At 36.6% G+C, this 13,660-nt stretch overlaps 1 protein-coding gene across 1 annotated transcript in view; it reads right to left on the reverse strand.

The window, feature by feature from the left end:
- Window positions 1–13,660, reverse strand: part of LOC137372387 (titin-like) — a 425,393-nt gene that overhangs the window by 314,862 nt on the left and 96,871 nt on the right. Inside the window, exons 40-50 of the mRNA XM_068036276.1 lie at window positions 11,701–12,236; window positions 8,289–11,655; window positions 7,046–7,324; window positions 5,282–5,845; window positions 3,685–3,966; window positions 3,280–3,558; window positions 2,875–3,153; window positions 2,486–2,764; window positions 2,082–2,369; window positions 620–898; window positions 115–396 (exon numbers count right to left, since the gene is read on the reverse strand). Of these exons, the coding sequence (XP_067892377.1) occupies window positions 115–396; window positions 620–898; window positions 2,082–2,369; window positions 2,486–2,764; window positions 2,875–3,153; window positions 3,280–3,558; window positions 3,685–3,966; window positions 5,282–5,845; window positions 7,046–7,324; window positions 8,289–11,655; window positions 11,701–12,236 (6,714 nt within the window). The remainder of the gene's footprint in view (window positions 1–114; window positions 397–619; window positions 899–2,081; window positions 2,370–2,485; window positions 2,765–2,874; window positions 3,154–3,279; window positions 3,559–3,684; window positions 3,967–5,281; window positions 5,846–7,045; window positions 7,325–8,288; window positions 11,656–11,700; window positions 12,237–13,660) is intronic.

The following is a 13,660-nucleotide window of genomic DNA, read 5'->3' on the forward strand; positions in this document are numbered from 1 at the left end:
ATAAATTCAATCTACAACATATTGCTTTACACTTAGATGCAAAACTTTAATTGTTAGAAATATCTTGTAAATGTAGCCTAAATTTGTAATGTTAGAAATAAGGTAATCACAGACCTTTAACTGTTACAGTAACACTGCAACTCTCACTACCAACTTCATTCTTAGCTTCACAACTATATTCTCCACTGTCTTCCACATCACCATCAAGAATTTCAAGAACTGGCACACAGTTAACAAATGACATTCTGTATTTCTCATTGGGATGAATTTGCTTGTCTTCCCTATACCAGGTAACATTAATTTCAGGTGTGCCAGTCACTTCACATTCAAACCGAGCTGAATCACCACTTTTCAGTAATTTTGATGGCTCTAGTTTCCGTGAAAACATGGGCGGTTCTATAAAAATCAAGATGTTATAAAGATTAAATTTAAAAGACATTCATAAACAAAAACAAAGAAGATAAAAGCATCCATGCCACTTCACAGTAATGATAACTTCAATTCCTCCAATTAATAAAAGGAGACCCGATAATATTAGAGATATTTTAATAGAAAGAACAAAGAAAGTGTTAAGAATATTGAATATAACTAAAGAGACTATATATTAAAAAAGAATCACCTTTTACAAAAAGGTTTGTTGTACAGGAAATTGTTCCAGCATCATTGCTGATTTCGCAAATGTAATCACCCTTGTCAGAAGGTTTAACTGAAAAAAGCTCAAGAAAAGTTGTAGAAATGTCCTTCATAATGAAACAAGCACCACCAGTCACAAGCTCTGTGTTATCCTTGAACCATTTCATTGACATCGGAGGTGTTCCATTCACAACAGTCTTAAACTTCACAGTTGAACCCGGTAGAACATGCTCAGATGTAGGCTTTAGTATAAAGCTCGGAGGTTCTAAAAGACATTCAGAGAAAAAGCATAGGAATAATGCATAATGAGTAAGCTTTCTCCCCATTTCTTCCTTCCATTCCTATATGCAGTGATTAATGTTGGAGTACAGTGCTGTGGCCCTAACAGTCTACTGGTACCTCAACTAACTGAGATCAGCTAACTAAGATGAGCTAACTCAAAATATTCTAGCAATTAACTCTTGGACATTCCAGGGGCTCTCCTGATTGCTCAGCAAGTTTTTTGGAAAGGGACGGCACGATGGCGCAGTGGTTAGCACCGCAGCCTCACAGCTCCAGGGACCCGAGTTCGATTCTGGGTACTGCCTGTGCGGAGTTTGCAAGTTTTCCCTGTGACCACGTGGGTTTTCGCCGGGTGCTCTGGTTTCCTCCCACAGCCAAAGACTTGCAGGTGGTAGGTAAATTGGCCGTTGTAAAATTGCCCCTAGTGTAGGTAGGTGGTAGGGAATATGAGATTACTGTAGGGTTAGTATAAATGGGTGGTGTTGGTCGGCACAGACTCGGTGGGCCGAAGGGCCTGTTTCAGTGCTGTATCTCTAAATGAAATAAAAATAAAATAAATAATAAAATACAAACCAGCAACATATGAAATTCAATTCATCATTTGTGCTGAGTTTGCTGATCTTAGCCAGGGCAGCTGTTGTTTCATTACAATTAGTTTGAGCATCATGGTTAGGGAGGGAAAAATTACACAAATTACTCATTCCCAATCTCTGGTTAGAATTGTGTGCATATGGATATTGAGCAAAGGCAGGATTTGGCTCCGCAAAGCTGACGGCTACAGTCGAATATCCCACCAACTTTCTCTGTCAAGCCTCACACATCAGTAATGGACAGCTGGACAAAGTACAAGAAGGTATCATGGAATTATATCTTGGTAAGGAATCTACAACTTCAAGAGAGGAAGACAGCAAAGAGAAAAAGCTCCAAAGAAGCCTTGGAAAATGTTGATCCATACGACTTAATACTACAGCACTTATTGCATTTACACATTGTGTCATCTGAGAGCGAATTGCAAACAAGTCCAACAAAAAGTTGGCCAAACCTGATCAAATTTTCAATGAAGAATATGCTTTGAATGATAATAAAAGGGATTTGCAAAAGATCTGAGATGCAAACTGAAACAAGAGAAGTCAGTACAGAAGAAGAGTTAAATTATTTGTTCAAACCTTTTATACTTAAGACTCCACTGCATTCATCGCTTCCTGCAGGATTAGTAACTTTGCAGGTGTAAGTTCCACCATCTGCAATCTCTAACTGATTAATCATCAAAACAGCGGTGTTGTCTTGACATGACATTGTGTACTTATCATTGGCTGATAACTCTTTGTCATCTTTAAACCAAGAAATAGTGACTGGGATAGAACCAGAGAATTTGCATTCCATATGAAAAGAAGCACCCAAGATGCTGGTCATTTTTCGTAACTTTTTAGTGAAGGACGGAGCAATCATGCGATCTGTCCAAGACAGAATAACGAACCAATAAGATTACCAGAACAAAATTAAAAATTATGCTTAAAATTGAAATGAGCAAATGAAATATAAGTATGAAATTAGATAATTATATACTAACCCAGTACAGTGATAAAGGTATTGCAACTGCAACTGCCCACATCATTTTTGACCTCAAAAGAGTATTCACCACTATCCTCATTTTCTGCAGAAAAAATCCTTAGGCTGGCGACCTTATCTGAAAAACTTGTTTTATATTTTCTACCAGATATCAGCTCCTTGCCATTCTTGAACCATTTAATTTTTAGTTCTGGTGTCCCAGCTATTATGAATTCCAAAGTTGCTGGATCTCCTGCAGTCACACTAATTGGCTCTGCTTTCTCTAGGATATTTGCAGGCTCTATGGCAAAATGAAATGGTTACCATTAATAAAACTTAGTAGTGTAAAGCATTGTCATTTCATAAAATATGAGGTTTGCATTAAATGGGCTAAAACATTCTTAAACTGACCTTTCACAATTAACGTTGCCAGACATTTTTGACTTCCTGCTTCATTTTCTGCAATACACGTGTATCTCCCACTGTTGTTCATTTCAACAGCAGCAATTTGAAGAGTACCAATATTGTTCTCATAAGTCATTTTGATATTATTACTCTCTGTGACAACATCTTTATCTTTCAGCCAAGTTAAAGTGATAGGAAGTGAACCTTTTATGCTGCACTGAAACATAGCTGAGCTTCCCAAAAGTGCAGTGGTATTCTCAATCTTCTTCACAAATGATGGTGGTTCTAATTTAAAATTAACATACGGAATGTTATGGTGCATCTACTAAATGATCTTTATTACATTTTTAACATCTATTTCTGACAGTAGATTATGAACATATTTTGGCATTTTCTGAGAACATTACTAACCTTTTAACTTTACCGTTGCACCACACAGACATTTTCCTACTTCATTAGAAACGGTGCATTGATAATCACCAACATCTGAGAACTCAAAGTAGCTAATGTGAAGAGAAGCAATAGCATCTTGGAAGATCATCTTGTACTTCCTGCTAGTTCGTATCAGCTTTCTGTCTTTATGCCAGAAAACTTCAAATGGAGCTGTGCCAGACAGCTCACACGTGAGAGTGCAACTGAATCCTTTTACTACTTCAGTAGGTTCAAATGCTTTGATAAAAGAGGGAGGCTCTACAAAGGAACACATAAAAATCTCAGACTAAAATTCAATTTCAAATCTTTTTTTTCCAAAAAGGTTAAAGAAGAAAGTAACAAAGATGTTGCATAATATGAAACCAACGTCAACATCATACAGACCTTTGATTGTAATGACGGAGCTGCAGCTATCAATACCAGCTTCATTTTGTGCTTCACACACATAATCCCCACTATCTTCTACATTTAAATCATTAATCTCAAGGACAGTTGTAGAATCAATAAATGATATCTTGTACTTTTCTGAGGAATTGAGATTCTTATTGTTCTTGTACCAGGTTACACTGATTTCAGGTGACCCTTTCACTTGGCATGTCAAGTGTGCTGCATTACCGTGTTTCAATAACAGTGATGGTTCTAGCTTCTTACGGAATGAAGGTGGTTCTGAAGGAAGGTTTGAAGAAACATTTTAAGAGATGCCAGAGAAAGGGCATTTACAAAAAGAGAACTAATATCACTAAGACAGTTTTTAAAGAAACAATGTAAGATGTAAAGTATTAATCATCACTAGTGATGATTGAGAAAATGTTAAATTCTTAAACTTTTCAACTTTTTTCAACTAAGTATCAAAAAGATAAAGACAAAATACCATCTATTTATATATAAAAATGAAACTGTTAAATTGGTGGCAGATATAAAGCACAACTGAATTGGTGGAACTGCTAACATTTTGGGTCACATGGGCTTTGCTTTCCATAAATTATGTGATCAACAGAATCCTTGATTTAATAATTGCTTAGTATCTCACTTCCAGAGATTTATTTTTCTATATTTAAAGTTTTCTGCTGTAAAGGTCAATTAAATAAACAGAGGTAAGCAAAGAATATAAAAGAAACACAAAGAACCTGCTTGTCTAACACCTTCAGAAAGAGCCGAAAATCTTTATATGTGTTATATGAATCTAAATCCAAATGAAAAGAATGATGTCACAATCCTAACTGCAGAGTAATTTTACAGTCAGCTCGATTGTATTGAAAGAGCAGCTGCTTAATTCAAATATAGATTCCACCAATTCACATTACTTGTCCCCTTCACTCAACATCTCTCATTATGTAATAGGCGATAATTAATTAAGATCAAGATTGTCTTTAGACAAACTTACAACATTCTAGTTTTGAGAAACAATGGATATTTAAGACAAATGCTTGTTTAATTAAAATGAAAATAAGGATAGGTTTCACTGTGACTGAAATATATCTACTGTGCACATGTTCACTTATTAGAAGAAAAGCATAATTTACCTATCATTGACAAAGTGATATGACAACATTTATGACAAAATGGTATATGACAAAATGGAAAAACATAATTTACCAATCATTCACAAAGTGATATGACAAAATGGAATATATGTATGACAAATGGAAAATTATCCTTAAATAAAGATATAGCTGAGTTCAGCTTTATGAAATGATGAAAATGAGATAATCCTAAATAAGAATAAGATGCATTGGAAAACAGCCTTTAATCAGGATGTTTTAATCAAAGTACTACGTAATAAATGTGATTGCATATATGTACAATATGCAAACCAAAATTAAGAAAAATATTATTTGAGTTAACCAGAATTACGGTTAGTTGTCTAACCTGCAACAAGAAAACATTCCCTCTAATAAAAGCTTTAAAAACTGTCAGTACCTTTATATAAAGTCACTAGCAGTTTTTTTTACCAGCAGTTTCAATTTATAACCCTCCTTACCTTTTACTGTTAATGATGCTGAGCAGGAATCACTTCCAGCTTCATTTGAAGCTGTACATACATAATTTCCTGCATCTTTCAGTTTGGTTTTCAGGATTTCTAAAACTGCTATCTTGTCTTCAAATGTAATTTTATAATCTTTGCCAGAGTGAAGTTCTAATCCATCTTTTTTCCAGGATATCTTTACTGCTGTGTCTTCATCTACTTGACAGTCAAGACGTGTACTGCAGTTAATTATAGTCTGAGTAGATTCAAGACTCTTAGTGAAATATGGTTTGTCGAGTACTGTCAGATCAGCACTGCAAATGTCAGTGCCACAGTCATTGGTCGCTTTGCAAGAATAGGTTCCTTTGTTCTGAACCTTTAAGTTATTAATTTCTAAAACACGCTTGTTGTCTTTGGCTGATATTTTGTAGTTCTCTTCATCAGTAACATCAATGCCATTCTTCTGCCAAATTGTATGGATCACAGGTGACCCAGCCACTGTGCACTGAAGTTTTGTAGTTTTACCCACAAATGTCATAATTGATTCCAGTCTAGTTATAAAGCTTGGTGGGGTAAGTTCTACAAAAGAAATATCTTGATTAGGATTTTCATTTTTGAAGGAATAAGACTTTGAGCTAGTACTCATTTAGGACTGGTATATTGTCCTGATTTACTTAAAAAAAAGAAAAAGAAAAAATATATCATTGATACTCTGCTGCATTTGTTGCAGCATTCGTATAGTTCACCAGCAAAAAAAAATCAAACTAATTTTCAAAATAATTTTATCTGGGTATCAAAATTGGTTTGATCGTCATAGCTCTATATCGTGTTACTGTGAGACAACTGCAGGAACGTATGAATTTAAAGTGAAATATTTTTCTTATAAAGGTGAAATAATATATATGGAGTTCATATTTAAAAAATATTAAACTAATGTAACAACTATACAGACCTATTAATTTGTTTTTTTAGATACATTATGGGACAAACTGGGGGAGAGATGCCGCCGCCCCAACCAGGATCTTCCCAATGCTTGCCAGGCACCCCACAGCCCATCATTTATCTGGAGATAGCCTACCAGCGCAGGCTGGTGGACCATCAACGCTTCCTCCCATCACCCCACCACGGACTGGCTGAATGTGATGAAAACAGCCGTGGCTGCAAGCCATCCGGTGGAAGGGTTCCCCCTCCACACTGATGGCTACAGCATGAGGAATTTTGAACTTCTTACAATCCTGCAGAGAGCGCCTCCATTTTGAGGCCCCTTTGTGGTCTCCTGCCCATCTCGGCAGCACCCACCTCTCTCGGTGGAGCTGCCGGCCAGACATTGCTGCAAGCCACTTTACAGGTATGCCTGCCGTCCTTAACTGGACAGGGTTCCCAGAGGTGTCTTCTTCATTGGCCACCTCCAGGAAGATCATGAGTGACATCCCGCCAGAATTGAGGCTGGCATTGGGATAGCAACCCAACCGGGAAATTTCAACCCATTCTGCTTCATAAGTGAAGCAGGCATTTTTGTCAGTATCAGAAAAACAAAGCCTAAAAGATGATGGGCAAAATTATTAAATATTTAAATACCTTTTCAAAAAGTAAACAGTTTTGATAATCAAACTACATAAAAATGTCAAAATATATGGTTGCTACTGTTGGAAGTAAGCAATCAATCTGGGTACATGTAAAGTAAACATAGATGTGAAACCACCCAAACCTTATGAGACCAATCAGGTTGAAAACTAACAGTTAAAATGAAACATAACAATTTGAGCAAAACCTACTTACCAGTCACAATCAATTTAGCTGTGCTGCTTACACTGCCACTTTGGTTTGATGCTCTACAGGTGTAGTCACCACAGTCAATTAGCTGGGGATTCAAAAGTTTCAAGATGGAGATATATTTCTCATTCACAATGCTGTACTTTTTACTGTCACGAAGTTCAGCTCTTGCTCGGAACCATTGGAACCTTACATTAGGAATAGGGTCCACCTCACATTCAAACTGAGTAGCCTGTCCAACTATCACCTCCAGTGATTCAATCTTCCTCTTGAAAGATGGAGGCACTATAGATTTAAATTAAAAAAAAATTGTAGAAAGATTGTAACAGTAAATTGTAATTTTTTAAGCACAGGGTTTAGACTTGGCCCCTGAAACTCAAGGATGGAGGAGGAAGGGTGACAGAAACTAACAATCCAAGGAGTGACTGTGGAGAAGAAATGATTGTTAAAAGATGTTAGCTGACCAGTAGTTGTGCTCAACATAGTAAATGGTAAGACGTCAATGAATGAAATTCAAGATTATTGACATGTGTGGTGCCCACAGAAGCATGCAAGTAATTGGTACATCTATGAAATGTTTTTTTTCCTAGAAAAAAGTAGATGACAAAAAGGTGATATTAAGTTTTAGGAAGAAATGCAATGTTCAGTTGTCTTTTCATTATGACAAAGTGGTGATAATGATAAAAATATAGCAACTCCTCAAATGTGGATATGGGGATGAAAGCAACATTAATTATGTTAGTAGAAAATAAAAAAATGGCTGATGTTAATCAATAGTTAATGTTAAACTACAAGAGGGTGAAAAAATATATATTCACAGTAAGTTTTAAACATAGCATTAAGTTTTAAAGGCTACTTATTATTGACAGTGAAAGCATGTGAAGACCACATCATCCATCAAGTCAGAATGCAATTTTCATTAAAGTAATACGTAACCAGCTTAAGTTTTTTAAAGTAATGATATTTAGTTTAAAAATTTTTGATGTAAAATATTTGTGGGATCAACTGATGTGGTCTTACCAGGCTTTGACTACACAGTATATTGGTAGACAGAGAAAGGTAATGCAAACACTCTTATACTTTTAAAGTAAGGAAGGAAAAAAAGGAAGACAGGAAAGAGGGAAGGAAGGATTTAGTCATGTGAATTTATTAGCATAAAGTTTCTATACCAAAAGTTAACTATATAGTTAGTTCAATATATTAGCTTTGGAAGTCCATATTAACACAGATTTTATCCCCATAATCCAACCTCTTATATTAACTGTGAGTTTTGCAGAAGTAGTTGCTTTTCCAGCTTCATTCAGTGCCACACAGACATATTCTCCTTGATGTTCCTCTTTTTGTACTTTGTTGATTATAAGTGAGTAAGTGTCAAGTTCTTGCAAACATTTGAACTCATTTTTTGAAGTGATTTGCTTCCCATTGATATACCAATTTACCTTGTTAACATTTGTTATGACTGTGCTCAATTTTACTGCGCTATCGTCATCTACAGTGATATCTGCAAGCCCTTCAATAATTACTGGATTATCTTTGGTGATTTTTATTATTGTTTTGCCTGGCTTTCTCGGTTTAGATATGCTAGTAACTATAATTTCCTCCATTTTCTTTTTTTTTAAAGTTTCTGTTGGCTGTTCTACTGGAACAGTTGCTGAAGGGGCATCTATAGTAATTATTGCACCACCAACATCTCTTACGTGGCTTACCAGTGCCACTTTTTCAACTGTCTCTACAGATTTAAACTCCTGAATAAAACCCTCTGATTCAGTGGTTAATGCTATTTCTTGAAGAGCTGCTTTTTTTGAGATTACAGGGTATTCTTGAGTCACTGTAGCTTGTACTAACTCTATTGCCTGAGTTTTCTGTTCAGCTGTATGCATTCCATACCTAGCCACATCCAAGGTACTTTCAGCAATGTTGACAGTTTCAACGGTAGGTGAGATCATGTCTTTCGTAGGAGCAATGCTGATGCACAATTTTTCTAGCCTCTCAGTTGGCAGTGGAATTATATCTAGTTGCTCAGCTAGCAAAGCATGCTGCTGTTCATGAATAATAGTATGGAAAGCAGCTGTCAATTCCTTCCTTAAGTCAGCTTTCTGAGGGTATTCTCCTTCAAATGACAGAGCTATGTCTATGGGAGGACTGACATTAGTAATCTGGTATGTATATATAGTGTACTTAGGTTCTTTTTGAACTTTCAATTCCTTAATCTCCACTTCTTCTATGCTGCCCAATAAAATAGAAGGAAGGATACAATGCTCACTTACTAATGCAGATTGCAGTGCTTTCTTAATCTGTAGACCAACATCTAAGATGACTGCTTTGGGAACTTCTACATTAAATGCCATTTCTTTATGGAGTGCATCACTTTCTTGTATTACATGAGCTAGCAGTGCTTCATCTGGTTGTTTCTCTACCTTCAAAGATTTTTGCTCTGATCTCTTGATATCTGAAGAATGTTCCTCTTCAATTAGGTGTTTTTCTTGAAACAACAATGGAAATCTTACTGACTGTCCCTCTTGGATTCTTGCTGCAAAATCTTTTTCTGCAGCCTCTAACATACAGGTGCTTTCTATAGATACAGTCTTTTCTTTAACCTGCACAGAAACTGAAGTTAGTTTTGATTCATATTTATCTTCACTGGTTGCTGCATTTAGAACTTCAAAAGTAGCAACAGAACCATCTTCCACTACTCTGTTCTCTGTTATAGTACTGAACCGTTTGACTGTGTGATCCAACTTATTTATTACTACATGCTGTTCTTTATCCTCAACTGTAAAACGTTTCTCCTTTGATATGTGCATTGGTACAGTTACAGATGGGAGATACGTTTGTGGCAGAGGCTCACTTTTGACTTCTGACTGTAAACTTTGTATTTTCATTTCAAGGGTTTTAGTTTGCTCAGCTGACAGTTCTGTTTTCTCTTCCACAACAGCAGCATAGCTGTATGCTTTCTCAAGTTTGCAAGCTGCAATATGTGCAGCTGGTTTCTCATAAGGTAGGATACCTTCCTTATGAAGAATGCATGTAGTCTCCATATAATGAGGACATAAAGTAGACATAGGTTCTTTTTCAGGTTTAATTGTAATGGTATCTTTTACATCAGATAACGGAGTTGTGTATTCATAAGGTAAAAGGTGGTGTTCTTCTGAAAGTAATGAATGTAGCAATGTTGGGCTCTTTCTGATGTCAGCTTTCTCTTCTGTAGGTACTTCAAAAGTAAATGTTGTTTCTCTGGGCAGAGTGTCCTGTATCTTAACAATCTGTAAATGCAAAGGTGTCTTTTCTTCTTTTTTTGATGTCGATGAGATTGCACTATCTAGCCCAATTATTATTTTGGTATGCTCACTTGTGAGCTGTTGCTTTTCTTCTGCAGTTAAAGCAATTTTCACAAGTTTATCTTGCAAAAATGAAGCTTGTTGTATTTCTGCTCTTTGCACTTTAAATAGAGATTCCTTTGGTAATGATTTCTGGCTTTCAGTAACAGACATCAAGAACGGTTTTGGCAATTCTGTTAATGACTTTGCTTCTCTTGCTGCATCTAATGCTTGTATGTCTTCTGTCATCTCATGCCTTATTTTTTTCTTCTCTGTTGCTACAGTTGTAAGAACCTCCATTTTTCTTTCTTTTTGCATTTCACCTCTCTGTAACTCAGGAATTTCAAAAACAAACAAAGCTTCTTTCGGGGGTTCTTGATGTCCCTCAACTTTGTAGTGGTGCAAAGGGTATGCTGGCTCTCTTTTTGACATTATTTCTTTTTCTACGACATTAAGAGTCGCAGTCTTGGAACTGGGAATTAGATGTTTTTCTTCAGCCAACAATGGATACAAGATACTTGTTTCTTGTCCCTTTGCTTTAGCAGCTGTAGTAGGCGAATCTCTAATATTAAAGATGGCTTCCTTTGGAATTATAGTTTTCTCCTCAACTGTGGGCAAACAAAGGGCAGGGTCTAACTGTACTTTAGTGCTTGACAATTCAAATATTGGTGGACTTTTTATTGGTTCATAATGTTGCTCTAAAAAACCTAGACTCTCTTGTGTAGTTTGTGAATGCATTACCATCTGTCTCTTTCCTGTAATTGTTGCTTCTGCAGCAGAGACAGCCACTTCATGCAACATGCCTGCCTGTTCACTGTGAACAGAATGTTTATCTTCAGAAGCTATTGTATACACCAGTTGATCTCTGTCTTGTAATTCAGCCTGAGCATCACCAGGTAACTTTACCGTGAATAAACGCGACTCTGTGATGTGATCACTTACAGATTTCTTATATGTCCTAGTGTAGTGCTTTTGAACTACTTCCTGCTTTGCATGTTCAACAGTAGCAAAAGTATCACTGAATACAATTAGCTCTGCAGTGCAAGTTGTTTCTCCAAATGGGTTAAATGCTTTACAGGAATATAAACCACTATCCTCTTTCTTTGCAATATTAATAGTTAATGAACCAGAGCCATCAGGGTTAGAACTAAGGTTGTATTGCACACTCTGATGAATCTGATAGTTTCCCCTATACCAAAGTACCTCTGGGATTGGTTCCCCTATCACTACATACTCAAATTTAGCGGGTAGTCCTTCTGGGCACTGCAAAGAGTTAAGTTCCTTGAAAAAATGTGGTGGCTGACCCCTAGGTGTATGTATGGTTTCAGTCTGTAGCATTGGGACAACATCCTTTGATAGTGCCTCTTTACTTATTTTTTTTTCTGGTAGTTTTGCAACTGGAGGTTTTGCAGCTGATTTCCTCAACCCTCCCATACCTTCCTTTGGTTTGATCTTCAAGTAGGCACTACATGAAGTCTCTCCAAGTACATTAGTAGCTGAGCAGGTATATTCTCCCTCATCTGTAAATTTTGCATAAGATATAATTAGACTATATTCATCCCTATCATAAACAAACTTATAATTTGATGAAGGAATCAATTTTTTACTGTTATAAAACCACTGAATAGAGGGTTTTGGGAATCCAGTAACAGTGACAGAGAACTTAGCTACATCTTCCACAACTACCTCAATACTAGAAATGCATTTAATGAATACTGGCACTGCCTTTGAAGGCTTAGCATCAGTTTTTATGTCCGAAATGCTAGAAAGGACTGCAGTTTCAGGCTTGAGTTCAAATGTTTTGTCTGACACTTGAAGGGCACTGCTGTAGAAATCTTTCCTCTCATCTTCAACAGCGATGGTAACAGAGCTAGAAAATTCTGTATAAGAAATAAAATGCTTAAATTTAGAAAGCATGTTGATTGTGAGTGATGCTTCTTAATACTGGAAATTGAAAAAAAAATCACAAAATTCAGTAGCATAAGTTTGCATGCTAAACTCAATTTGCTTCAAAACAATACAATTCTATAATAGTTTTCCTCAAATATTTATCTTCAATCTATACATGTAATAGGATCCATTGATTGTGAATAGAATTAGGTCAGACAAAGCAGTAGGACATTTTTTTTGCCTAAAACTACTTTGAATGTCACACCAGAAACATAAAAATCTCACCTTCATAGTTCAAGTTAAATTTGAACTATTTAACGCAATATTTATTGAGATTTTTAGATACTATATGTGTGTCTTCTGAAGAACCAGGGTAGTTATTCATAAATGAAAAGCTTTAATGCCACATCTATATCCTCCATTACTTAATTAAAGTGAGTAAAAAGGAGCTCTGTAGATTGAGGTTTGCTAGTAGTCGAGTGGCATCTTGCAATGGGAACATCACAAAATTCCACTCTAGGGTAGTCATGCTGGTAAGTATTATTTATCACTGCTCAAAAATGTATTGCATGCTACAAATTTTCTAAAGACTTGTGTAATTTCTAATATATACTTTATTCCATCAATGAAATACATATTTTTCAATCAAATAAATCAGATTTGAAAATTAAATAATACCACAAGCAAGCTAAAAGAAAAATGCATTCCTACTTTTACCTTATTAAGAACACTATCAATACGATAATTTTCATAGTGTGCTACCTTTCAGGCTAAAAAATAACACTGGTATCATTTGTAAACCTTGCCAATCTTCTGGTAACCCAATTTTGCCAAACCATGACTAGCTAAACCAATATCTAATCTTGGTTTACTTGATTAAAAACAATTTCCTAAGCCGGGGCCTGCTCCAGTGGTTCAGAGGATAAATGCAACATTTGTATAACACTGTGCCACACAAAACAGGCAGATCCCAGCATTAAACCCTGATTTGCACTGAGTTAACTTCTCTTAACTAGATAGCAATGAGCTGCCAAAACTGGTTTCAGCATCTCCAAGCTATGGCAAAAAGAAAACAGCAAGGGTTTCTGCTCCTGATTGCTACCCAGCAATCCATACTGAAAGTATGAGCTGAATTTTACCGTGGGCTTCAGGACCCTGACATCGGCGCGAAAAGCAAGTGCTGAGCCCGCTCATGCTTGCAGCAGGACTGACTCGGCGATTTTACCAGAAGTGGTCTCCTATTTGGCTACCTGAGAGCCCACATCCAACTAAGGACTGCGGGGGAGGAGGTGGGGGGGGGGGGGGGGGGGAACTCCTGATGCTGCTGGCCCGATCAGGGGATTATTGGGGCTGCGGGGGCTGCCTTTCAAGCCTGAGGCCCCTTCTGTAGGGCATGGAGCCTCCAGTTTTGATG

This window comes from Heterodontus francisci, chromosome 7 (genome assembly GCF_036365525.1).
Source record: "Heterodontus francisci isolate sHetFra1 chromosome 7, sHetFra1.hap1, whole genome shotgun sequence".
Lineage (NCBI taxonomy): Eukaryota > Metazoa > Chordata > Chondrichthyes > Heterodontiformes > Heterodontidae > Heterodontus > Heterodontus francisci.